The following is a 26,277-nucleotide window of genomic DNA, read 5'->3' on the forward strand; positions in this document are numbered from 1 at the left end:
CTGAAAGGTCGGTGAATGGCGGTAGTTGGGGTGGTTTGTTTTGCCTTGTTATTATTTTTTAGTATAATAGTATATTATATATAGTAAGTCCAACTTTCCTAGAGAAATATGAGAGACTATAAGAACAGGAAGGTCAGCTATGCCAGTCTTTACATTTATCTTAGAAAGGTGTACTTCATAATTTGAAGACCCAAAGAATATAAACTGAGCGTATAATGACCGGACACCTGTTCAATTGTTTGTTAACTAAGGATGAACTCAGGCATGTTTGCAAGTCCACGTGCCCACGCCTGCCAGGAAGCTGAGATATTCCCTGATCTGTCCAACCGCTGATCAGGAAGGAAATGTCTCACTGCCTGTGATTAGCGTTGCAGAGTGTTATCTTCCTGGCGGGCGCAGGCACGTGGACTTACAAACACGCCTGAGCTCATCCTTATTGGTAACAAAAATTGGTAATCCGCCAATCACATGGCAGCATCTCAATGCATTTAGGCATCTAGACATGGTGAAGATGACTTGTTGAAGTTCAAACCGGGCATCCGAATGGGGAAGAAAGGGGATTTAACTACCTCAATACAGGGCACTTACACACCCTTCCTGCCCAGGCCATTTTTCAACTTTCAGCGCTGTCACACTTTGAATGACACGGATCATGCTCCACTGTAACCATGTGAAACTTTTATCATTTTCTTCACACAATAGAGCTTTCTTTTGGCTGTATTTAATCACTCCTGTTTTTTTTTTTTCCTAAAAAAAAAAAAAAAAAAAAAAAAAAGTTTTTCTTGGTTTCTGTCAGTAAATTTTGTAAATAAGTAATTTTCTCCTTCACTGATGGGTGCTAATGAGGTGGCACTGATGAGGAGGCACAAATATGCCACACTTATGGGCACTGATGGAAGGCACTGGTGGGCATTGATGGGCAGCAGTGATGAGCATTGATGGGCAGCACTTACATCACTAATGGCACTGATTGTTGGCACTGACTGGTGACAGTGGTGGGCAATCATTGCTGGCACTGGTGGGCACTTAATTGTAATCAGGTAGACTGATTATCAGTGCCCTGATTACATACCTAGCTGTCCCCTGTGAGGAGATGCCGCTGATCGTCTCTCCTCTCACTCTGTCAGTGTGAGGCGAGGAGCGCCGATTACCGGCAGACGATCACATGGTTAAAGAGCCGCAGCTCATTACACAGATCGAGGTCGCACCATGTCCTAGCAACACGGCGCGGCCACGATCGCTGCACTGCGCACCCCTGGTCGTTCTGAGAAACCGTCATATGACGTCCACCCAGAACAAGAGCCGCAGCAAGTAGTTAGAGGTTGTAAGCCTCGGAGGAAAAAAAACCCCTGCAAGACAAAGGCATAATGAGCTAGTATGCATCGCATACTAGCTCATTATGAAATACTTACCTCAGAACGATACCAAAAACCGGCATTGGCACTCCTAGTTACATGGTGGACGTCTTCCACCAGAGTTACTTCTGGGGCCGCAATGACGTCACTCCCGCAAATGCGCGTGGGAGTTCCAAAGAAACGGTGCCAGCGGCCTGCTTCTTCAGTGCGCATGTGCCGGTGATGTCGGCGGCAGCACAGATACTCAATATCTCCTAGACTTCAAGTTTAGGAGGTATTCACGGTACCTACAGGTAAGCCTTGTTATAAGCTTACCTGTAGGTAAAAATGGTGTAACAGAGTTTCTCTAGTCATCTTCCAGGACGGCACAACTTGACTGGTCCACCTGACAGGAAACACAATCAACACACAAGGTTAAAAGGCCTCTTCCTTCCTCCTGCACCCCAGTTCTTGATTGTGTTTCTCGGCAGCGAAACGTTTGATGTTTTTGTCAGACCTGAAGCAGGTAGTAGACGGCCCACCCCCCTCCTGAAAGCTGGACGCCAAAGCCAGGGAGGGCTGCGGGTCCAGCTAGGGCTCAGTCCCATCTCATGGGGCCCCAATGGCTGGGGGCTTTTTCCCCAGCAAGGAGCTTCCCGGGCACAGAGGGGTATGCCGGAGCTTCTGTGGGCACATACCTCCTCCATTGCCTTCCACCCAGTCAGGTACAGGGGAGCTGAAGGAGCCAGAGCTTAAGCTGGAGTCCAGGCCGCTGGAGGGGCAGAGGACGTCTGTTTCCTGCAGATGTCTGCTCCATAGGGAACACTATTAACACTCTTGTATTAGGCGTGAGCGTTCTGGCCGGGTGGAGCAAGATGGTGCCATTTCCATGCGCCGTCACTTCCGACACTAGAGGCCAAATCTCCCTTTCCGCCGGCGGGACTCCAGCAAAATGGCGGCTAAATGGACTCCAGCAAAATGGAACTAGAAAGGACCAGGTATGGAAAGAGAGGAAGACACAGAGGTTCCTTTAGCCCAGGAGGAGGCCACAGGTGGTGAGTCCTCTTCTGTTTGGCAGGTGGTGGGTTAAGAGGGGTTTTACCTACACCGGGGGGGGGGCACAGGAAAAAGGATCTGCTCAAGGGGCCCGCAAGGCTAAGGGCAAAAACCCCCCTCCCCCTAGAACAAAAAGGTGTGGGAATTGCAATGAAAAGCTCCCACAAGATCATGTAAAGCCTTTTTGTTACAGGTGCATACATAAGCTGTCGGGTAAGGAAACCTCAGAAGTTATGAGGGACATCCTTACGGTACAGTCAGAGATGCTTTCTACCCTCCCACCTCTAAAGACAGTTATAGCATTTAAGGAAGCGCCTAGTACTGGTACTAGTGGCAGAGAGATTCTGTCTTCTAGAGAAGGCACTTCCTCTCAGGAAGGTGTTTCAGACAGAGGTCAGAAAACCTCGCAAAGGCCCCCATCCTCTGTCACTTCGGGAGTAGAGGAGTTTTTAGGACCTGGAGGAGTCAGATGAAAACTCATTAGAAGAGGGGGGAAAACTCAGACTCTGAGAGCCAGGATAGTGACAGCCCTAGAGGTAATAGACACCTTTTCTTTCTCAGACATCACGGGACACAGAGCCACAGTAATTACTGATGGGTTATATAGGTATCACTAGGTATTGGACACTGGTCACACCCTAATCAGGAAGTTCAACCCCCTATATAATCCCTCCCCTTCCAGGGATACCTCAGTTTTTACGCCAGTGTCTTAGGTTTTGGACGTGCAAAGATGTCCTGTGCTGAAGCTCCAAAGGGAATATCCTATATCCTATACTGGGGCAAGCCAGGCGAACCGGATCCATTCAAAGTGTCTTTCATGGCTGAATTGGATGGTTCCCGGGCCTCATGTCCGAAGAAACGAGGTTTTACCTGTAACGCTTCTCTTTTTAGAGAGGTGGACCCCGCAGATCAGAAAATGGCTTTAAACTTCCTAATTTCTGGCAAGGTGCTTTACAGAGCCAGAACTGCAGGATCCCCCTACATGTAGGGGGCCCCAGTCTCTGACGGTTTCTACAAACGGAGCCCACCGTGAGAGGTGAAGATTGGGTCTGTGTAAACTGAACCCGGCGGCTGGATAAGGTAAGTGGAGATTCCACAGAATTTTAAATTCTAGTGACTTTCTCCTTTAAAGCGGGGTTCCACCCAAATTTTGAACATTATCTCTATGCATTCTCTTCCTTGCCTAGATGCTGACATGCTGTGTAAAAAAAATTAAATTGCCGTAATTACCTTTTTTTTTCTAATCTTCTTAGCACTTCCTGGTTTTCCTCCCATGGGAGTAGGCGTGTTTCTAGCTCCCACAGTCCCCTGGGAGCTAGTCTCAGGCTTCCCAGCATGCATTGTGCAACAGCGTCATCACAACATCTCAGTGAATGCTGGGAGCACAGCATTCACCGCATCCAGGAAATACATGCTTGTGGGCTTCAAATGCCCACAGTGAAGATGGAAACTGCCTTCAGTGAATTTTATAAGTTTATTCTTTACAACGAAATCAGACACAGGCGGATTTATTACACAGAACATGTGAGTAGATAATCATGAGAAGAAAAGTTTGTGAATGAACTCCAAAAAAAAAAAACGATAGATAGGTGGACCCCCGCTTTAAGGTAAATGCATGCTATGCCTATTGCGACCACCGGGGGCTGCCAAGAGCACAAACCTTCTCATGCTTGATTCTGTCTCAGCGTTCGCTGCACAAAGCTCTTCCGATGGCTCCAGGTAAGATGGTGGGGGGTTTTTCTCAGCTGGGATGTTCCCCCCAGGCTAGGGGCAAGCTCAGGTATGCTGTAAGGCGGTTTTAAACCGCACTATCACCGCCGCTGCCGAAGCCGCCATTGCGATGCAGGGCCCATCACTGCCGGCCTCCTCCTTCTTCCCCCACCCCCAGCCTTCCTTCAGGATTATCAGGAAGGGCTGACTCGCGCGGGAAGCGCTCGTTTTTTGAAAAAAAAAAACGAGGGGGGAGGGGGCGGGGCGTCAGCACAGCGTCAGCGTGCTCAGACGCTCTCAGTGCCAGAAAACATGGCTATTTAAAGCACACTGTACAGGTGCTCTGAGCCTTGGAGGGACACAGAGCTGACAGTCGCATGTAAGGTGGGACGCAGGCATTCCCCTAGGCTGCATTTACTGAGAAACACCGGACTGGGCATTTGGTAGCAAGGCTTTTGCCAGACTACATCGCTCAGCAGTCCGTGTTCATTTTTTGATACCTCACACCTTGTTGCTTTGCACTATGGGTAGAAGAGGTTCAAGCACCCCAAGAACCAGAGACACTAGGGGATCTCGTTCAGGTTCTGAGGACCCCCTGTCTGCTACATCCTCCCCTCCTGAGGGACCAGGGGCGGCGGGACAGGGAGAGCCATTGGGGTTAGGGGCTACACCTGCTTCCGGCACTTCAGCCCCTGTGTACATTACACAAGAGGTTTTCTCCTCAACCATTACTGGATTAGAGGGAAGACTAATGGCCGTGATTACATCTTCTCTCGGTGGAAGAAAACGCACTAGGCCTGCCTCTGTTCCCCAAGACCCTCAGACAGAGGAGCTCTGGGATAAAGGAGATGAATCCCTTTCAGAGGATCGGGATGGGACGGATGATTCCTCTTCGGAGGATTCAGGTGGAGAGAGACTCTCTGCGACTTCCCAGGAGGAGAAAGTCTTAGTGCAGATCCTTACTGGATTGGTCCGCTCCACATTTAAGTTGCCCCTACCTGAAATTGCTACAGAATCCTCTTCTGCTTTGGGGTCACTGAAACCTTTCCAAGCAGCACATGCTTTTCCTGTTCATAATTTACTTGAAAAGCTGCTTTATTCTGAGTGGGATCACCCAGATAAGCGATTTCTTCCACCGAAAAAGTTTTCTACACTTTATCCTATGGAAGAAAAATTTATTAAGAGGTGGGGAATGCCGGCCATCGATGTGGCCATTTCCTCAATAAATAGTAGCCTGACTTGTCCTGTAGACAACGCTCAGATGCTTAAGGATCCTGTGGATAAAAAAATGGAAATCTTATTGAAAGATGTTTTTTCCTTAGCAGGATCAGTGGCCCAACCTGCAGTAGCAGCGATTGGAGTCTGTCAATACTTAAGAGACCATGTTAAACAGGTCATCAAAGTATTACCTGAATAGCAGGCCCAGGGGTTTGCTAACCTTCCTGCGGCTTTATGTTATGTTGTTGACGCCATCAGAGATTCTATCGTGCAGACCTCTCGCCTTGCGCTTGGGTTGGTGCATATACGTAGAATCCTACGGTTGAAGAACTGGTCAGCCAAAGCACCATGTAAGAAGCTCCTGGCTGGGTTTCCCTTCAGTGATGAAAGGTTGTTTGGAGAGGACTTGGATAACTATATCAAGAGAATCTCTTCTGGGAAAAGCACTCTCTTACCTAATAAGAAAAAGAGTAAGCGTCCCTCTTTTAAGCGGACTCTTTCCCCAGCGCCAGGGGCATCAGCCTCCAGGCAGTCACAACGGTTTCCTCCGTCTGGGGCAAGAAACAAGAGTCAACCCCAGGGACACAAGAAATCCTGGGGGAAGAAGTCTTCTAGACAAGACACTAAGGCCTCTTCATGAAGGGGCGCCCCGCTCGCTAGAGTGGGGGGAAAGACTGCTGCAGCTCTCAGGGCCCTGGCAGAAGGACTTCCAGGACAGATGGGTAATCTCCACGGTAACCTTAGGGTACAGACTGGAGTTCCAAGAATTTCCCTCTCCTCGTTTCCTCAGATCAGGTGTTCCCAGAGAACCAGAAGAGAAGCAGTCGCTCCTTCTAGCGATAGAGCGACTTTTGTCGCAAGAGGTCATTGTGGGGGTTCCCACAAAGGATCAGGGATTGAGGCTCTATTCCAATCCTTTTATGGTCCAAAAACCAAATGGGGATGTCAGACCCATTTTGGATTTAAGAGGTCTGAATCGATTCCTAAGGATGCAGTCCTTTCATTTGGAATCAATTCGGACATTAGTCTCCACCCTGCAGGGAGGAGAATTTTTGACATCAATAGGCATCAGAGATGCAGGCCTACCTGGGCCCATTTTTCCTGCTCAACTGAAGTGTCTGCAGGCAGAGATCACTGCTCTAAGAGAGCTGATCCTGACAGTCAGGACCAAGAAGGGTCCTTCTGTCCGCCTTTGTATGAGGCTGCTGGGGAAGATGGTGTCTTCATTCGAAGCAGTTCCCTATGCTCAGTTCCAGTTAGGACTGTTGCAACACAGTATTCTGTCGGCCTGGAACAAAAAGGTTCAGGCATTAGACTTTCCAGTGCACCTATCGCAGGCGGTGCATCAGAGCCTCAGTTGGTGGCTCATACCCAAAGACCTGCAGAAGGGGAAATCCTTCCTACCGGTTGCCTGGGATCCTCTTTCAGGCAGGATGGATGCGTTGGTGATTCCGTGGCTTCGGCTCTCATTGATTTATGCATTCCCTCCTATTCTGTTACTGCCACGGCTCCTTCGCAGGCTCAGGCAAGAAAGGAAGTCAGCACTTCTGGTAGCCCCAGCTTGGCCCAGAAGAACTTGGTAGGCAGAAATAGCAAGGATGGCGGTGGATTCCCGGTGGATCCTACCGGTACGCCCAGACCTGTTATCTCAAGGTCCAGTGTTCCGGCCTGCCTTACAAACGCTAGATTTGACGGGTGGGCAATTGAGACCCACGTTCTGAAAAGTCGTGGGCTTTCAGGTCCTGTCATATCTACCTTGATCAATGCAAGGAAGCCAGCTTCCAGAATGATTTATCATAGAGTCTGGAAAGCTTATGTATCCTGGTGTGAATCCAGGGGTTGGCATCCCAGGAAATATGTCATAGGTAGAATTCTTGATTTTCTACAGTTAGGATTAGAGATGAAGCTGGCCTTGAGTACCATCAAGGGCCAGGTCTCGGCCTTATCAGTGTTGTTTCAACGGCCGCTTGCTTCGCACTCTGGTCCGAAACTTTATGCAGGGGGTGATGCGTCTTAATCCTCCAGTTAAGGCGCCCCTAAACCCCTGGGACTTGAACTTGGTTCTGTCGGTGTTACAGAAACAGCCTTTTGAACCAATAAGTCAGATTCCTTTGGTCTTGTTGACAAGGAAGTTAATTTTTCTGGTGGCCATCTCTTCTGCTAGAAGAGTATCAGAAATAGCAGCTCTTTCCTGTAAAGAGCCTTACTTGATTATACACAAGGATAGAGTGGTACTGCGCCCTCATCCTAGTTTTTTTACCGAAGGTGGTTTCAGATTTTCATCTAAACCAAGACATTGTTCTGCCTTCCTTTTTTCCAGATCCCTGTTCTTCGGAAGAAAGGTCACTACATTCTTTGGATGTAGTAAGAGCAGTCAAGACCTATCTGGAGGCAACTGCTCAGATTCGCAAGACGGATGTCTTGTTCGTGCTGCCAGAGGGTCCCAATAGAGGACAGGCAGCGTCAAAAGCGACCATTTCTAAATGGATTTGACAACTAATTATTCAAGCTTACGGTTTGAAACGGAAGGTTCCTCCGTTTCAGATCAAATCACATTCCACAAGGGCTATTGGTGCTTCTTGGGCAGTGCATCACCGGGCCTCTATGGCTCAGATCTGCAAGGCCGCAACCTGGTCTTCAGTTCATACATTCACCAGATTCTATCAGGTGGATGTGAGAAGGCATGAGGATATCGCCTTTGAGCGTAGTGTGCTGCAGGCAGTGGTACAGGGTCCTCAGGTCTGATAGCACCCTACCGGGTTGTGATTCGCCCCCCCTCAGTTGGCATTGCTTTGGGACATCCCATCAGTAATTACTGTGTCTCTGTGTCCCGTGATGTCCGAGAAATAAAATAGGATTTTTTATAACAGCTTACCTGTAAAATCCTTTTTTTTGCGATGGACATCACGGGACACAGAGGTCCTGCCCCTCTTCTAATACACTTATATTGCTTTGATACAAAACTGAGGTATCCCTGGAAGGGGAGGGATTATATAGGGGGTTGAACTTCCTGATTAGGGTGTGACCAGAGTCCAATACCTAGTGATACCTATATAACCCATCAGTAATTACTGTGGCTCTGTGTCCCGTGATGTCCATCGAAAGAAAAGGATTTTACAGGTAAGCTGTTATAAAAAATCCTATTTTTCCGTGGAGGACATGGGGCAGTTGCTCAGGGAAATCTATGCCTCTGAGGATATCCCAGAACCTCCAGTTCAGTTCAGACGACAGCCCGGGATAAGATGTACGGGGGGATTGGGTAAACCTCAGTCCAGGGTATTCCCAGTCCATCAGACTCTGAAGGTGGTAATTTTGAGAGAGTGGAAGGACCCGGAGAGAGAGGTCCTTAAACTCAAAACTTGGAAAAGGAGGTTTCCCTTTGGGGAAGGAGAGAAGTTTTTCAAGACCCTCAAGTTAGATGCAGCCCTGTCACAGGTCTCTAAAAAATCTGATTTGTCATTTGAGGACTCAGGTAACCTAGAAGAACAATGGACAGAAGGGCTGAGGCGCTACTGCGATGAGCGTGGGATGCCAATGCGACAGCCATGGCTCCTGCTTTGGCGTCAGCCTGCGTAGCAAGAAATGTGGATGCATGGTTAGGCAGGCTCTCCGACCATGTTGCTAAAGGGAGTAATTCCAAAGAAGTCACAGACTCTCTAGAGATAATAGGCAAGGCTGTGGCATATTTAGCAGATGCAGCAGTGGAAACTGTCAGGAACACGGCTAAATCAGTGGCCTGCCTTAACTCCACAAGAAGGGCCGTGTGGGTCAAGTCGCTTTTTGGACCTGGCTTGAATCAGGTATTGTCATGGTCAGCAGAAAAGGGGAAAAAGTTCCCGGTAAAAGCCAGGAGAGAGAAGGGCAGGAAGCCCCCCCCCCCCAAACCAAGGCCAATTCAAGGCCAAGAAGGACGCAAATAGAAGGTGGGGGAAGGGAAAGAGCAGACAAAAAGGTGGCCTGCTCTTTTCTGGGCCGAAAGATACCACCAAGCAGTCAAAGTGACGCCAGCATCAGGGTAGGGGGGAGACTTTCTCGCTTTGTCCCTCAGTGGAGCAAAATCTCAGAAAGCCTCTATATGTTACAGATCTTGACAGAGGGATATCGGCTGGAACTTCTCTCCCCTCCCCGCCCCCTCAAAACTTTATTCTGACTCCTCTCCCCAAGGATACTTCGAGGGCAGCAGGGTTGTTGGACAACTTGCAGGGATTGGCGTACCAGGAGGTGATTGTCCCCGTTCCACCAGAAGAGCTTTAACAGGGATTTTACTCCCATGTTTTCGTCGTCCAAAAACAATCAGGGAAATTTCGCCTGATATTAAACCTCAGAAAGATGAACAGGTTTTTGCGACAAAAGAGCTTCCGGATGGAGAGTGTATATACACTGTGTGCACACCAATCCCTGTTGAGATTCGCAGTCCTTACAAGCAAGGGGATTCAACACTGGTAATTCCAAGCTCTTCCCTTTGGATTAACTGCAAGCCCAAGGATTTTCACAAAGGTCCTGGCGGAGGTTGTAGCTTACCTGCATCTACAGGAGGTATCCCTTATACCCTACCTAGACGACCTCCTGGTCTATGGGCAGTCTCTAGAACAGGTGGGAGTAGACGTAGGCAGAGTGATCATCACTCTGGAGTCCTTGGGCTGGATAGTGAACCAAGAGAAATCTTCTCTGGTACCATCCCAAATAAAAATTTTCCTGGGATACCTGGGGCATACAGGGGCTCAGAAATGTTTTCTCCCAGAGGAAAAACGGTTAAAGGTGATTACTGCAGTTTCCTCTTTAATGAAACCCAGGGATTGCTCTCGTAGGCATATTATGAGGGTATCAGGTTTGATGACCTCATGTATTCCAGCGGTTCCCTGGGCTCAGCTCCATTCCAGGGAGCTGCAGTTTTTCCTTATATCCTCCTGGGACAAAAAGAGGGAGTCCTTGGACGTAAAGGTGTCCATTCCAACAAATTTAAGGGCCTCCCTAAATTGGTGGTTGGGTCGGGACAGGCTCACTTTGGGTCGCCCCTGGGCCCAGTGGAATGCTATAAGGATTAATACTGATGCAAGCGCTTGGGGTTGGGGCGCTCACTTGAGGAACCTCCAGGCACAGGGAGCCTGGACTCCAACCCAGGCGAGGGCCTCCTCCAACCACAGGGAGCTCCCTGCGGTAGGTCAGGCGTTAAAGGCCTTCGGAGGCAGAATTCAGGGACTAGAGGTCCAAGTCCTGTCGGACAACGTGACAGCTGTCTCTTACCTGAACCGTCAGGGTGGCACCAGGTCCAGGAAGCTACTGAATCTAGCCTTGGATATTCTAAATTAGGGCTGAAACAACTAATCGATTAATCGACAACTAATCGATTATGAAAATAATCGATTACTATTTTCATAATCGATTAATCGGCCAGTAACATAATGGGGTTAAAAAAATCAAATTGAGCCTTTTATAGTACAAAAAAGAGCAAATAATCGCTACTGTAAATGTTACTATCACCGTTCTACAGTAAAAAAAATGAACCCCTTACAATAGAGATTATTTGCTTTTTTTGTACTATAAAGGGCAAATTTTAGGGGTTTTTTAACCCCATTATGTTACTAAACGTCTTAGACCTGGTTCACATCTATGTGTTTTTTGGTGCTTTTTGCAGAAACGGACTGCAGTTCATTTACATGGTTTCCTATGGGAAACGTTCACATCTATGCTTTTTTTCAGCCGCTGCGTATTTGGAAAGGGTCAGGGACTTTTTTTTTTATGCAAAACTGTGCTTTTTTGGTTCAGTACACTTCAATGGAAAAGCTGCAGAAAAGCATGTAATGCGTTTTTGTAGCAATTTGTGTTTTTTAATCTGCCCAACAACAAATTGGCCATAAAATGCAAAAAAATGCAAATTGCAGCAAAATCACGTGAGCAAAAATCAAAATGCACAGCAAAAAGCACTACAGAAACATATCAAAAGCAAACTGCATAGGTGTGTAGCGAGCCTTATGCTGGCCACAGGGATCAATTTTCAGACAAGAATATTCAGACGAAAAATCTTTGTACATTCGCTGAATGAAAGAATGTTTCAAATTTTTACTTGTTTTTAACATTGTTTTTAAAATGAACGAAAACCACATACACCGTCTGAAAATTCCTTTGACCAAGAAGTTTTCTAACATTTCCAAATTGTCACTGTGGTTGAAAATGAACGTCAATTTGACCCCACTAACGATTAGAAAATCGAACAAACGTTCTTAAAATGCCATTTTTTTTTTTGAAGGAAGACATTGTTTAAAAAAAAAAAAAAAAAAAAATTGATCTCTGAGTCTGATGATATTTACCAGATTCACCCCTTTTTTAATAGTATATATCCTCTAATAGCATATAAAGTATATCTCTTCTGTCTGTTATTCTCAGAGTGGATTAGATATGTTGCTCCCTAACCATATAGTTATTTATATTTACCACTGCAAAGAGATATTTAAGAATACATTGCCTTTTTTTAAAAAACTTTACAAATTAACTAAATTATGCACAACACTTTTTTTTAAAGCTTATCAACCGATTAATCGATTAATCGAAACAATAATCGGCCAACTAATCGATTATGAAAATAATCGTTAGTTGCAGCCCTATTCTAAATTGGGCCGAAGGAAACCTTCAGTCAATATTGGCGGTTCACATAAAAGGAACCTCCAATGTAGTGGCAAATTTCTTAAGCTGACAGCCCATCCACCAAGGGGAATGGGAGTTAAACCAGGACATTTTTCTCCAGATAGGTCAGATGTTTGGGATTCCGGACATAGATCTTTTTGCCCACAGAGGGAACAAAAAGGTGGAGCGTTTTTTCTCTCTCAACAGAGAGGGGGGATTGCAAGGAGTGGATGCTCTGTCTCAGGACTGGATGCTCTGTCTCAGGACTGGGACTGCAACCTAGCATATGCTTTCCCTCCACTAGCCTTAATCCCTCGGGTCCTACAGAAGTTGGCCCACTCAGAATGCAAGCTGATCCTGATAGCCCCATGCTGGCCAAAGAGGACATGACTTGCTACTCTCAGAAAATGCTCGGGATCTCCTTCTACAAGGGCCAGTCCTCCACCCCGATCCGGGGTTCTTCAAACTGACGGCATGGCTCTTGAGAAGGAGATCCTCAGAGACAAGGGATGCTCTGATAGGGTAATTGAGACCCTCCTAGGCAGCTGGAAACCGGTCACCAGGAGGATCTACTCAAAGATTTGGAATTGTTTCTCACACTGGTGCCAGGATAGAGAGGTGTCTAATCCTTCGGTACCAGTGGTGCTTGAATTTTTGCAAGCGGGGGTGGATCAGGGGATTGCCCTGAACACAACGAAGGTACAGATAGCAGCCTTGTCTGTATTTTTGGACCAGAGGCTCACGCTAGAGCCCCTGATTAAGAGATTTCTATTACAAAGGGAGAGGTTAACCCCTGTTAAGATTAATAGATTCCCACCATGGAATCTAACACTGGTTCTGGAGGCGTTGACGAACGCGCCTTTTGAACCAGCTCAGGAGATCTCAGTTAACTTTTTGACGCTTAAGTTAGCTTTTTTACTGGCCATCACTACAGCCAGAAGGGTAGGCGACCTACAGGCCCTGTCAATTAAGGAACCTTTTTTGTTGGTACTGGAAGATAGAGTGGTTCTGAGACAAGACCCATTATATCTTCCCAAGGTCCCATCACAGTTTCATAGATCTCAGGAGATCATTTTGCCCTCTTTTTGTGAAAACACAAAAAATGAGAGAAAGGAATAATTGAATTCATTAGATGTCAGGAAGTGTTTGCTGACATACTTGGATAGAGTGAAGTTGATTGTGTTTCCTGTCAGGTGGACCAGTCATCTCTCAGGTTGTGCCGTCCTGGAAGATATCCCAGAAAAACAGTTATTGGTAAGTAACTGTCAATTTTACAACCACATTAAGTGACTTTGAACGCAGCGTGGTTGCTGGTACCAGACTGGATGGTCCGAGTATTTCAAACATTGCTGATCTCCTGGGATTTTCAAACACAGCTATCTCCTAGGGTTTACAAAGAATGATCTGAAAAAGAGAAAATATCCAGTGTGTGCACAAAAATGCCTTGTTGATGTCATAGGAGAATGGGCAGACTAGTTTGAGATGATAGGCAACAGTAACTCAAATAACCATTACTCATTACAACAAAGGTATACAAAATACCATCTCTGAACACAACACATCGAACCTTAAAGCAGTTGGGCAACAGCAGCAGAATACCATACCAGCTGCTACTCCTGTCAGCTTAGAACTTGAAATTGAGGCTGCAATTCGCACAGGCTCTCCAATATTGGACAATGGGAGAATTGGAAAAACATTGCCTGGTCTGATGAGTCTCGATTTCAGCTGTGACATTCAGATGGTAGGGTCAGAATTTGGCATAAACATGAAAGCATGTATCCATCCTGCCTTGTATCAACGGTTCAGGCTGGTGGTGGTTTAATGGTGTGGGGGATATTTTCTTGGCACACTTTGGGCCCCTTAGTACCAATAGAACATCGTTTAAACGCCACTGCGTACCTCAGTATTGCTGCTGACAATGTCCATCCCTTTATGACTACAGTGTACCCATCTTCTGATGGCTACTTCCAGCAGGATAATGCACCATATCACAAAGCTCAAATCATCTCACCACTGGTTTCTTGAATATGACAATGAGGTCCCTGTACTCCAATTGTCTCCACAGTCACAAGAGCTCAATCCAGTAGAGCACCTTTGGGATGTGGTGGAATGGGAGATTCGCATCTTGGATGTGCACCTCACAAATCTGCAGCAACTGCATGATGCTATCATGTCCATATGGACCAAAATCTCTGAGGAATGCTTCCAACACTTTGTTGAATCTATGCCATGAAGAATGAAGGCAGTTCTGAAGGCAAAAAGGGGTCCAACCCGATACTAGCAAGGTGTAACTAATAAAGTGGCCGGTGAGTGTATAAGCAGGCATTAATAATGTGCTTGTCACGCTCTCTACTAGGTCCAGCTGTATAGGGAACTCGAGATATAGATAAAGATTGACTCTTTGTCCTGCCCGCTGCTGAATGTCGAAGGATAACTAAAGGCAAAACTTTTTTTTTATATTTGTTTTAGTATTGAACAGAGTGGAGAGTGATTAGAACACCTATTAGGTTCTTATTGCTGTCTGTGCCCCCAGTAGGGAAATTCACCCTCGCTATTTGTCCTTCCAATGGGGACACTAGTTCTGGTGACAACAAGAGATTCACTCACTTTGGAGGGATTTCCTCTCACTTCCTGTTTTGGTTGTGAAGGGAAATCTCTCCAATAGAGCAAAGATGGCAAAAAGAAACTCTGAAAGGGTTTTTAACCCTCCCTTATAATATCCAAAATGGAAACAAAATGTTTTGTCTTCAGGATGGTCCCTTTTGTAGGTATAGCTATGTTAAACCATAAGAATAAGTGCCTATACTGCTAAAAATCCACTAATACACTGTCTCACCCTGCTCTGCACATGCTCAGTTGCTCTCTAATTTTAGCCATTTTAGATCGAGGCTGGTCTTCTGACTGCCTTAAAGCGGAATTAGCCCCCGGTCACACCGGTGCGACTTGACAGTTTCAAATCACATGACAAGTTGCATCCTATTGTCCGCATTGGAAGCGGTCAAGATTTTAGTTCCTGCACTACTTTTTGCAAGCTCAGATGCGACTTGCATAGACATCTGTGCATGAAGTCACAGATGTCTTTAAAGTAGCACTACTTTGAAATGAAGTAGCACGATTTCAATGTCGCGATCGGTGTGACTGGGGGCTTAAACCCTTCTATACTTTACAGCCAAGAAAGCTGCTTCTGTTTGTTCTGCAACTGCAATAGTGCTGCACATGTGACCAATTAGGACACCAGCCATTTGATTTTGACAGTTTGGTTGTTGACACAAGCAAATGTGAAATCCTGGCATTCCAGGAATGTAACTTTTTTTGAAACTGTTAAATCGATTAAATTCATTCCCCTTTATGATTTACTTCTGCTCAGGGGCTCTGGGCTTCAACAAAATGACAGCCTCCAGAAAGAAGAAACGGGAGCAATCCTGGAGGCAATTTACGGCACACACTGATTTTGGTAGCATAATTATTAAAGAGGAGCTCCAGTCTACCCCCAAAAATTACAAATACCGTAGCTGCTGACTTTTTTAACATAAGGACACTTACCTATCCAGGGATTCAGCAATTTCCACACGTGAGCCGATTCCTCTTGTTTGCACCCCCCCCCCCCACTGCAGAAAGCGGCAAATGTGGCAGTGGGGCTGGGGTGCAAACATGCGGAACGTCCCTTTTCAGGTGAATGTGTGTTCTTTACTAAAGAACATTGTTTTTTATCAAGTTGTTAAGGGTAAAGTTTCGCATTGAGGTTCCCTATTGTGTTGGCAAGCCACACTGAAGAAGAAGACCTGGGAGTTAAAGGTGAACTCTGGCATCTTCCAGACACATCTCTATCTGAGCTTCCACTTTACAGCACCTGTAAATGAAGGGGTGGGATGCTGGTGATGGGAGTGCTCTTATATGAACATATCCCATATTTAGGCAATGTCATTGTTCCACCTCTTTTTCTAGTGTGCTGCAGACCAGGGAATGACCCAGTCTGCAGCTAATCGGACTAGAAAATAAAGCAAAGTGGAAGTTCAGATAGAGATGAGTTCAGAGGACACCCAAGCTCATCTCTACATGGGAGGTAGGATGGGGGCAGTGGCAAACACAGATTTAACAGGTAAAGTCAACATTGATAATATGTAATTTAAAGAGGAAGTAAACCCTGATGGGTTTACTTCCTCTTTGTTTCCCTGCAAAGGTAATGCATAATGGGCTACTATACATCACATAGTAGCCCATTATGTGTCACCTGAAACAGGAGCCTGCGATGTCACTGCTGTCCCCTCTTCCACGAAGCCTCCATCTTCCTTCCAGGTATCACTGCTCTGGCGCTGTGACTGGCCGGAGCAGCGATGACGTCACTCCAGCGCATGCGCGCGGGAGCTGTCAGTGACGGCATGATCACCTTCACTAACGGCACGCTCAGTGCGCCCGCGCCGTTGTCTACGGCGCGCATGTGCCGTAGACATCGGTGTCCGTCTTCAGGAAAATATCTCCTTAACCATGTAGGTTAAGGAGATAGTTCTTGCACCTACAGGTAAGCCTTAACCCCTTCCCACCGAGCGTACGCAGATGTGCGTACTCCGCTTTCCGGGGTTATACCAGGATGATGCCCGCAGCTGCTTGTTTAGAGCGGGCGATCACTTTCTTGGTTTAACAGCCGATGCGGCTAAAAGCCGCTCGGCTGTTATACCGGAGGAGCGGGAGGGAACGTCCCCCCCCCCCCCCTCCCGCCGCTCTTACCGGGCCTCCCGTTCCATCGGGAGGCCCGTTGACCAATCGGCGGGGCGGGCTGGAACGAAGCCGTGGGCGGCTTCGTTCTAGCCTCCTAATCGTAAACACGGAAGCCACATCATGACGTCACTTCCCGTTGACTTGGCTGCCAATGGCGCCGGTTTTAAAAAAATACAGTATTCAGAATCGCCGTTTTCGGCGATCTGAATACTTTGAAGTGCAAAGGAGGGATCAGGGGGTCTTTTAGACCCCCGATCCCTCCATAAAGAGTACCTGTCACCACCTATTACTGTCACAAGGGATGTTTACATTCCTTGTGGCAGCAATAAAAGTCATCAAAAAAAATTTTTTTTTAAACACAATTTATAAATATAAAAATAAAATAAATAAGAAGAAACATTTTTTTTAAAGCGCCCCCGTCCCCGCGAGCTCGCGCAGCTAAGAAAACGCATACGAAAGTCGCGCCCGCATATGTAAACGGTGTTCAAATCACACATGTGAGGTAGCGCCGCGGTCGTCAGAGCGAGAGCAATTATTCTAGCGCTAGACCTCCTCTGTAACGCTAATGCCCCCGTACACACGGTCGGACTTTGTTCGGACATTCCGACAACAAAATCCTAGGATTTTTTCCGACGGATGTTGGCTCAAACTTGTCTTGCATACACATGGTCACACAAAGTTGTCGGAAAATCCGATCGTTCTAAACGCGGTGACGTAAAACACGTACGTCGGGGCTATAAACGGGGCAGTGGCCAATAGCTTTCATCTCTTTATTTATTCTGAGCATGCGTGGCACTTTGTCCGTCGGATTTGTGTACACACGATCGGAATTTCCGACAACGGATTTTGTTGTCGAAAAATGTTATATCCTGCTCTCAAATTTTGTGTGTCGGAAAATCCGATGGAAAATGTGTGATGGAGCCTACACACGGTCGGAATTTCCAACAACAAGGTCCTATCACACATTTTCCGTCGGAAAATCCGACCGTGTGTACGGGGCATTACCTGGTAACCATAAAAAAAATTTAAAGCGTTGCCTATGGAAATTCTTAGGTACCGTAGTTTGTCGCCATTCCACGAGTGCGTGCAATTATAAAGCGTGACATGTTTGGTATATATTAACTCGGCGTAACATCATCTTTCACGTTATACAAAAAAATTGAGGTAACTTTACTGTTTGTGTTTTTTTTTTTTTTTTTTTTAATTCATGAAAGTGTCCCTTTTCCCAAAAATTAGCGTTTTTAAAACACCGCTGCACAAATACCGTGTGATATAAAATATTGCAACAATCTCCATGTAATGTTTGGGGGTTCTAAGTAATTTTGTAGCAAAAAATACGGATTTTAACTTGTAAACACCAAATTTAAAAAAATAGGATTTTTTAAAACAGCTTACCTGTAAAATCCTTTTCTTTCGAAGGACATCACGGAACACAGAGCCACAGTAATTACTGATGGGTTATATAGGTATCACTGGTGATTGGACACTGGCACACCCTATCAGGAAGTTCAACCCCCTATATAATCCCTCCCCCTTGCAGGGATACCTCAGTTTTGTAGCCAAGCAATATAGTGTATTAGAAGAGGGGCGGGACCTCTGTGTCCCGTGATGTCCTTCGAAAGAAAAGGATTTTACAGGTAAGCTGTTTTAAAAAATCCTATTTTCTTTCTCGAACATCACGGGACACAGAGCCACAGTAATTACTGATGGGATGTCCCAGAGCAATGCTACCTGAGGGGGGGGAACCACGACCAAGTAGGGTGCAATCAGACCTGAGGACCCTGTACCACTGCCTGCAGCACACTACACCCAAAGGCGATATCCTCATGCCTTCTCACATCCACCTGATAGAATCTGGTGAATGTATGAACTGAAGACCAGGTTGCGGCCTTGCAGATTTGAGCCATAGAGGCCCGGTGATGCACTGCCCAAGAAGCACCAATAGCCCTTGTGGAATGTGCCCTGATCTGAAACGGAGGAATCTTCTGTTTCAGACCGTAAGCTTGAATGATCAATTGTCGAATCCATTTAGAAATGGTAGCTTTCGACGCTGCCTGTCCTCTATTGGGACCCTCTGGCAGCACAAACAAAACATCCGTCTTGCGGATCTGAGCAGTTGCCCCTAGATAGGCCTTAACTGCTCTTACTACATCCAACGAATGTAGAGATCTCTGTTCCGGAGAACAGGGATCTGGAAAAAAGGAAGGTAGAACAATGTCTTGGTTTAAATGAAAATCAGAAACCACCTTCGGTAAAAAACTAGGATGAGGGCGTAGTACCACTCTATCCTTGTGTATAATCAAATAAGGCTCCTTACAGGAAAGAGCTGCTAATTCTGATACTCTTCTAGCAGAAGAGATGGCCACCAGAAAAATTAACTTCCTTGTCAACAAGACCAAAGGAATCTGACTTATTGGTTCAAAAGGCTGTTTCTGTAACACAGCCAGGACCAAGTTCAAGTCCCAGGGGTTTAGGGGCGCTTTAACCGGAGGGTTAAGACGCATCACCCCCTGCATAAAGTTTCGGACCAAAGAATGCGAAGCAAGTGGCCGCTGAAATAATACTGATAAAGCAGAGACCTGGCCCTTGATGGTACTCAAGGCCAGCTTCATCTCTAATCCCATCTGTAGAAAATCAAGGATTCTACCTATGACATATTTCCTGGGATGCCAACCTCTGGATTCACACCAGGTTATATAACCTTTCCAGACTCTATGATAAATCATCCTGGAAGCTGGCTTCCTTGCATTAATCAAGGTAGATATGACAGGACCTGAGAGCCCACGACTCTTCAGAACGTGGGTCTCAATAGCCAAACCGTCAAATTTAGCGTTTGTAAGGCAGGATGGAACACTGGACCTTGAGATAACAGGTCCGGGCGTACCGGTAGGGTCCACGGGGAACCTACTGTCATCCTTACTATTTCTGCATACCAAGTCCTTCTGGGCCAAGCGGGGGCCACCAGAAGTACCGACTTCCTTTCCTGCCTGATCCTGCGAAGGAGTCGTGGTAGTAGCAGAATAGGCGGGAATGCGTAAATCAGTGAGAACCGATGCCACGGAATCACCAACGCATCCGTCCCGCATGCAAGAGGATCTTTTGTCCTTGCCACAAACTGTCTATCTTTTTGTTGAATCGGGATGCAAAGAGATCTACATCTGGAACCCCCCATCTTTGGCATATGGCCCAAAAGACGTCGGGATGCAGAGACCATTCCCCTGGAAGTAACTGCTGGCGACTTAGAGTCCGCCTGCCAATTCTCTATTCCCGGGAAGAAAACTGCCGATATGCATGGCACATGCATCTCTGCCCAGACTAAGATCTGGTTCACCTCCTTTTGAGCAGCTCGGCTCCGGGTGCCTCCCTGATGATTGACATAAGCCACTGCTGTGGCATTGTCAGGCTGGATCCTGACCGGACAACCCTGTAGCCTGATAGTCCAGGCTTTTAGAGCTAGATGTATCGCCCGGATCTCCAGAATGTTGATGGGTAAGGTCCTCTCTGTTTTGGACCATACCCCTTGGACCGCAGCCTGTTCCAGGACTGCTCCCCAACCTGACAGACTGGCATCTGTTGTTACCACCATCCACGTAACCGCCAGAAAGGATTTCCCCTTCTGCAGGTTTTCGGGTATGAGCCACCAATTGAGGCTCTGACGCACCGCATGCGACAGGTGCATCGGAAAGTCTAATGCCTGAACTTTCTTGTTCCAGGTCGACAGAATACTGTGTTGCAGCATTCTTGAGTGAAACTGAGCATAGGGAACTGCTTCGAATGAAGACACCATCTTCCCTAGTAGCCTCATACAAAGGCGGACTGAGGGACCCTTCTTGGTCCTTACTGCCACAATCAGCTCTCTCAAAGCAGCGATCTTTGCCTGGGGTAGAAATATTTTCTCTTGGCTTGTATCTCTAATCAGACCTAAATACTCCAGTCTTCTTACTGGTTTTAGGAAAGACTTTCTAAGTTGAGGATCCAACCCAGGTGTTCTAGATACCTGACTGTGGTCCTCAAGTTTCCATTCAAAGAGGCTACCGACCGGTCTATCAAGAGCAGGTCGTCTAGGTATGCTATGACAGCTATACCCTGAGCTCTTAATCTGGCCAGAGGAGGAGCCAAGATCTTTGTGAACACTCGAGATGCAGTGGCTATCCCGAAAGGCAGAGCCACAAACTGGAAATGGCGCCCTCCTACCTCGAAGCGCAGAAACTTCTGATGAGCAGGAACAATGGGCACATGCAGATATGCATCTCTGATGTCTATTGATGCCAGAAATTCTCCTCCCTGCAGGGTGGGAACTACTGTTCGAATTGATTCCATGCGGAAGGATTGAATCCTTAGGAATCGGTTCAGATCCCTTAAGTCCAGAATGGGCCTGACATCCCCATTTGGCTTTTGGACCGTAAAAAGGTTGGAATAGAAGCCCAATCCCTGGTCCTTTGCGGGAGCTATCATAATGACCTCCTGCGACAAAAGTCGCTCTAACGCTAGAAGGAGCGACTGCTTCTTCTCTGGGTCTCTGGGGACACTTGATCTGAGGAACCGAGGAGAGGGGAATTCCTGAAACTCCAGCTTGTACCCTAAGGTTACCGTGGAGATTACCCATCTGTCCTGGAAATCCTCCTGCCAGAGCTCTGAGAACTGTCGCAGTCTTCCCCCCACTCGAGTGAGCGGGGGCACCCCCTCATGCAGAGGTCTTAGTGTTTTGCCTAGTAGGCTTCTTTCCCCAGGACTTCTTTTGTCCCTGGGGTTGACTCTTGTCTCTGGACCCCGATGGAGGCGGCCGTCGAGACTGCCTGGAGGCTGAAGCCCCCGGCGCTGGGGAAAGAGTCCGTTTGAAAGAGGGACGCTTACTCTTCTTCTTGACAGGTAAGAGAGTGCTTTTCCCACAAGAGATTCTCTTGATATAGTTATCCAAGTCCTCTCCAAACAACCTTGCACCACGAAATGGAAACCCAGCCAGTAGCTTCTTACATGGTGCTTCGGCTGACCAATTTTTCAACCATAGGATTCTACGTATATGCACCAACCCCAGTGAAAGGCGGGAGGTTTGCACGATAGAATCTCTAATGGCGTCAACCACAAAGCATAAGGCCGCTGGAAGGTTAGCAAACCCCTGGGCCTGCTGTTCAGGTAATACTTTGATGACCTGCTTAATATGGTCTCTTAAGTATTGACAGACTCCAATCGCTGCTACTGCAGGTTGGGCCACTGATCCTGCTAAGGAGAAAACATCCTTCAATAGGGATTCCATCCTTTTATCTACAGCAGGGGTCTCAAACTGGCGGCCCTCCAGCTGTTGCAAAACTACAAGTCCCATCATGCCTCTGCCTGTGGGAGTCATGCTTGTAACTGTGAGTCTTGCAATGCCTCATGGGACTTGTAGTTTCACAACAGCTGGAGGGCCGCCAGTTTGAGACCCCTGATCTACAGGATCCCTGAGCATCTGAGCATTGTCTATAGGACAAGTCAGGCTATTATTTACGGAGGAAATGGCGGCATCAATAGCCGGAATTCCCCACATTTTAATAAACTTTTCTTCCATCGGATAAAGTGTTGAAAACTTTCTCGGAGGAAAAAAACGTTTGTCTGGGTGATCCCACTCAGAATAAATGAGCTTTTCAAGTAAAGTATGAACAGGAAAAGCATGTGCTGCTTGGAAAGGTTTCAGTGACCCCAAAGCAGAAGAGGATTCTTTAGCAGTTTCAGGTATGGGCAACTTAAATGTGGAGCGGACCAATCCAGTGAGGATCTGCACTAAGACTTTCTCCTCTTGGGAAGTCGCAGAGGGTCCCTCTCCACCTGATTCCTCCGAAGAGGGATCATCCGTCCCATCCCGATCCTCTGAAAGGGATTCATCTCCTTTATCCCAGAGCTCCTCTTCCTGAGGGTCTTGGGGAACAGAGGAAAGCCTAGTGCGTTTTCTTCCACAGAGTGAAGACGTAATCACGGCCATTAATCTTTCCTCTAGACCATTAATGGTTGAGGAAAAAACCTCTTGTGTAATATATACAGGGGCTGAAGTGCCAGAAGCAGGTGTAGCCCCTGACCCCGATGGCTCTCCCTGGCTAGCCGTCCCTGGCCCATCTTTAGGGGGGAGGATGCTGCCGACAGGGGGCCCTCAGAACCTGAACGAGATCCCCTAGTGTCTCTGGTTCTTGGGGTGCTTGAACCTCTTCTACCCATAGTGCAAAGCAACAAGGTGTGAGGTATACAAATGAGCACTGCCTGCTGGGCGATGTAGTCTGGCTAAAAGCCTTGCTACCCAATGCTCAGTCTGGTGTTACTTCAGTAAATGCTGCCTAGGAGAATGCCTGTGTCCCACCTTACATGCGACCGTCAGCTCTGTGTCTCTCAGAAGGCTGAGTGCAGCTGTACAGAGTGCCTCTAATAGCCTGCAGCTGGCCTGAGTGGGAGTCTAAGCACTCTGTGCTGACGTCCCGCCCCCCCCCTACCGCCCCCCCCTCGAGTTTTGAAAAAAACGAGCGTTTCCCGCGCTGGCCGACTCTCCTGTCATGCTTCAGGAGAAAGGCTGGGGATGGGGGGGGAAGAGGCTGGTAACAAGATCTGCCTGAACGGCTATCTTCAGAGATGGTGGCCATCAGGCCGCAGAGCCCGGGTGGTATAACCACTTTCTAGACCCCTGTGGCCCCTCTCTAGCCTGGGGGCAACATTCAAACATGAGAAATCCCCCCTTCCATCTTACCTTTTTGCAGCCTGCTTGAGACGCTGGGACATTGGGACATAAACAGCGATGAAAAAACACTGAGACAGACAGTCAGCATGTGCAGGTTTGTGCTCTTGGCAGCCCCCGGTGGTCACAATAGGCATAGCATGCATTTACCTTAAAGGAGAAAAGCCACTAGAACTCAAAAATTCTGTGGAATCTCCTCTTACCTTATCCAGCTGCAGGGTGCTGTTTACACAGACCCAATCTTCACCTCTCACGGTGGGCTCCGTTTGAAAAAACCGTCAAGAGACTGGGGCCCCCTACGAATAGGGGGATCCAACAGTTCTGGGACCGTAAAGCACCTCGCCAGAAATTAGGAAGTTTAAAGCCATTTTCTGATCTGCGGTGTCCAGCTCTCTAAAAAGAGAAGCGTTACGGGTAAAACCTCGTTTCTTCGGACACGAGGCCCGGGTACCATCCAGTTCGGCCTAAAAAGGACACTTTGAATGGATCCGGTTCGCCTGGCTTGCCCCAGTATAGGATATTAGAATATTCCCTTTGGAGCTCAGCACAGGACATCTTTACACGTCCATCACCTAAGACACTGGCGTAAAAACTGAGGTATCCCTGCAAGGGGGAGGGATTATATAGGGGGTTGAACTTCCTGATAGGGTGTGCCAGTGTCCAATCACCAGTGATACCTATATAACCCATCAGTAATTACTGTGGCTCTGTGTCCCGTGATGTTCGAGAAAGAAATAGGCTTAGTCATGAAAGGGTTAATCTAGGCTTACCTGTAGGTTAAAATGGTTTGTAAGGGTTTACAACCACTTTAAGCTGCCAATGTGTCTCACTTTTTGCTAATCTTTTTCACATGTGGCTTTCACTAAAGGTAACCTTTAGGCCCCTTTCACACATGCGGACAATATGTCCGTATTTCATCCATCCGTTTTCGGATGAAATACGGACATACATGCATCCCTATGGGATAGCGGGTGTCAGCGGATGTACATCCGCTGACACCCGATGTTGTCCGGCTCCGCTCTCGTCCGATTCTGCGGACGGAAGAAAATCCTATTTTTCTATCCGTCTGCAGAGCGGATTGGAGGAACACGGACAGACGGTCCGTGTTCCTCCGATCCCCCATAGGGGAGAGCGGAGATCTGACAGGGCGGTCCCTGCACAGTGTGCGGGTCCCGCCCTGTCATCTGCCTGCTCAGCGGGGAAAGCGGAGCGATCCCCGCTGAGCAGCGGATAAACACGGGGCGGATCAACACGGATCCGTCCCGTGTGAAAGGGGCCTTAGGCCCCTTTCACATGCAGCAGAGTCCCATCAGCAGGGAATCTGTGAGCAGATCCCTTGTGAACTGAACAGATGAGAGTGTGTTGACATCCATACCCATTCAGTTTCTGACCGGCGGACCCATCCGCACTATGGGCATCCGGGTGTAAATGGTCTCTACTGCCGGTTTACATCAGGCTGTTTCCAATCTTTTTTTTAATGGCCCAGAACAGACTTTCCGATTATGTCTACCTAAAAAAACAGACAGATGGATCTGATCAGAATAGGCACTCGAAAGGGGCATGTATTTTGTTGTTTTTTTTTCTTTTTAACATTTTTATTTATTTGAAATGGCCTGTATAGCCTTCCTTTTAAACATTGTCTTACATATGTTTTTTTGTTTTGTTTTAGGTACAAAAGATGACGCAAAGAAAACACACTATAGACAGAAACTGCGCAGCTACATGGACAGAGCTGAACAAATTAAACATCATGTGGTAAAAGAGAAAGAAGGTTAAATGTCATCTGATATATTTACAATGTCGTTTTCAGGGAACATGTGACATTTGTTCTTGTTTTTAAAAAAAAAAGGGATCTTTTCATTCTGTTACTTCATGGTTCTACCTGATAAGATTTTTCTGGACTATCAACTGGTCTGTAGGTACATTTCATCATCCCTTTCAGTTTTTGTGCTTTCTTAGTTGTCTGGCTTATATAAGAAACATTGTAAGTGAAGGCGATTTATTTTTTAATTTTTTTAATTTTGTTTTAGTATTGGATAGAGTAGGTTAGATCTTCTGTTAATTGTTAATTGCTGTGTTCCCATTGGGGGGAGGTGTCCCTCTATTGGTCCCGGTGGCCATTATCACAGAGACAGAAAGTGAGGGGAAATCAAAACATTTTGAGTTGTCTTCACTAGAGGTCGACCGATATGGGTTTTTCTCTGGCCGATGCCGATATTTAGAAATCGCGGTGGCCGATGGCTGATATATGATGCCGATATATTAGGCCGATTTTTTTTTTTTTTTTTTTTTTTTCTTTTCCCTTCATCTCATAAAATCTAACAGTTAGACCCCTTTCACACTGGGGCGTTTTTCAGGCACTTTTGGGCTAAAAATAGCGCCTGTAAAGTGCCTGTAAAACGGCTCCCCTGCAGTCTCAGTGTGATATCCCGAGTGCTTTCACACTGAGGCGAAGCGCTGGCAGGATGTTAAAAAAAAAAAGTCCTGCAAGCAGCATCTTTGGAGCTGTGTATACCACTCCACCACTCCTACCCATTGAAATGAATGCGCACCGCTGCCGAAGCGTCTGCAAAGCATTTCGGCAGCAGCGCTTCAGGGGCGCATTTAACCCCTTCCTCGGCCGCTAGCTGGGTTATAAGCGCCCCGCTAGCAGCCGAATATCGCCGCTAAAATGACGGTAAAGCGCCGCTAAAACTAACAGCGTTTTACCGTCAATGCATGCCCGCTCCAGTGTGAAAGCAGCCTTAAGTAATAAGTGATACAGAAAATTTTTTACATTTAAACATTTATTAAACAAAACAAACTTCCAATCAGTTCACTTGTATGTATAATTTAGATTAAAAAAAAAACTACATCTTAGTGTATTTCTTAAAAAAAAAATTGCGTTTGAAAGACCGCTGCGCAAATACCGTGTGACATAAAATATTG

The 26,277-nt window shown here is 46.9% G+C and overlaps 1 protein-coding gene and 1 long non-coding RNA gene across 3 annotated transcripts in view; both read left to right on the forward strand.

Annotated features, from left to right (window-relative positions):
* LOC141127856 (uncharacterized) overlaps positions 1-26,277 on the forward strand; it is a 574,076-nt gene that overhangs the window by 448,405 nt on the left and 99,394 nt on the right. The gene's annotated exons all lie outside the window — the stretch shown is intronic.
* Positions 1-26,277, forward strand: part of LOC141127849 (MIT domain-containing protein 1-like) — a 107,552-nt gene that overhangs the window by 315 nt on the left and 80,960 nt on the right. For both annotated transcript variants that reach the window (XM_073614690.1, XM_073614689.1), the window contains exon 2: positions 25,019-25,120. In XM_073614690.1, the coding sequence (XP_073470791.1) occupies positions 25,019-25,120 (102 nt within the window). The remainder of the gene's footprint in view (positions 1-25,018; positions 25,121-26,277) is intronic.

Source organism: Aquarana catesbeiana, linkage group LG02 (assembly GCF_042186555.1).
Source record: "Aquarana catesbeiana isolate 2022-GZ linkage group LG02, ASM4218655v1, whole genome shotgun sequence".
Classification (NCBI taxonomy): domain Eukaryota; kingdom Metazoa; phylum Chordata; class Amphibia; order Anura; family Ranidae; genus Aquarana; species Aquarana catesbeiana.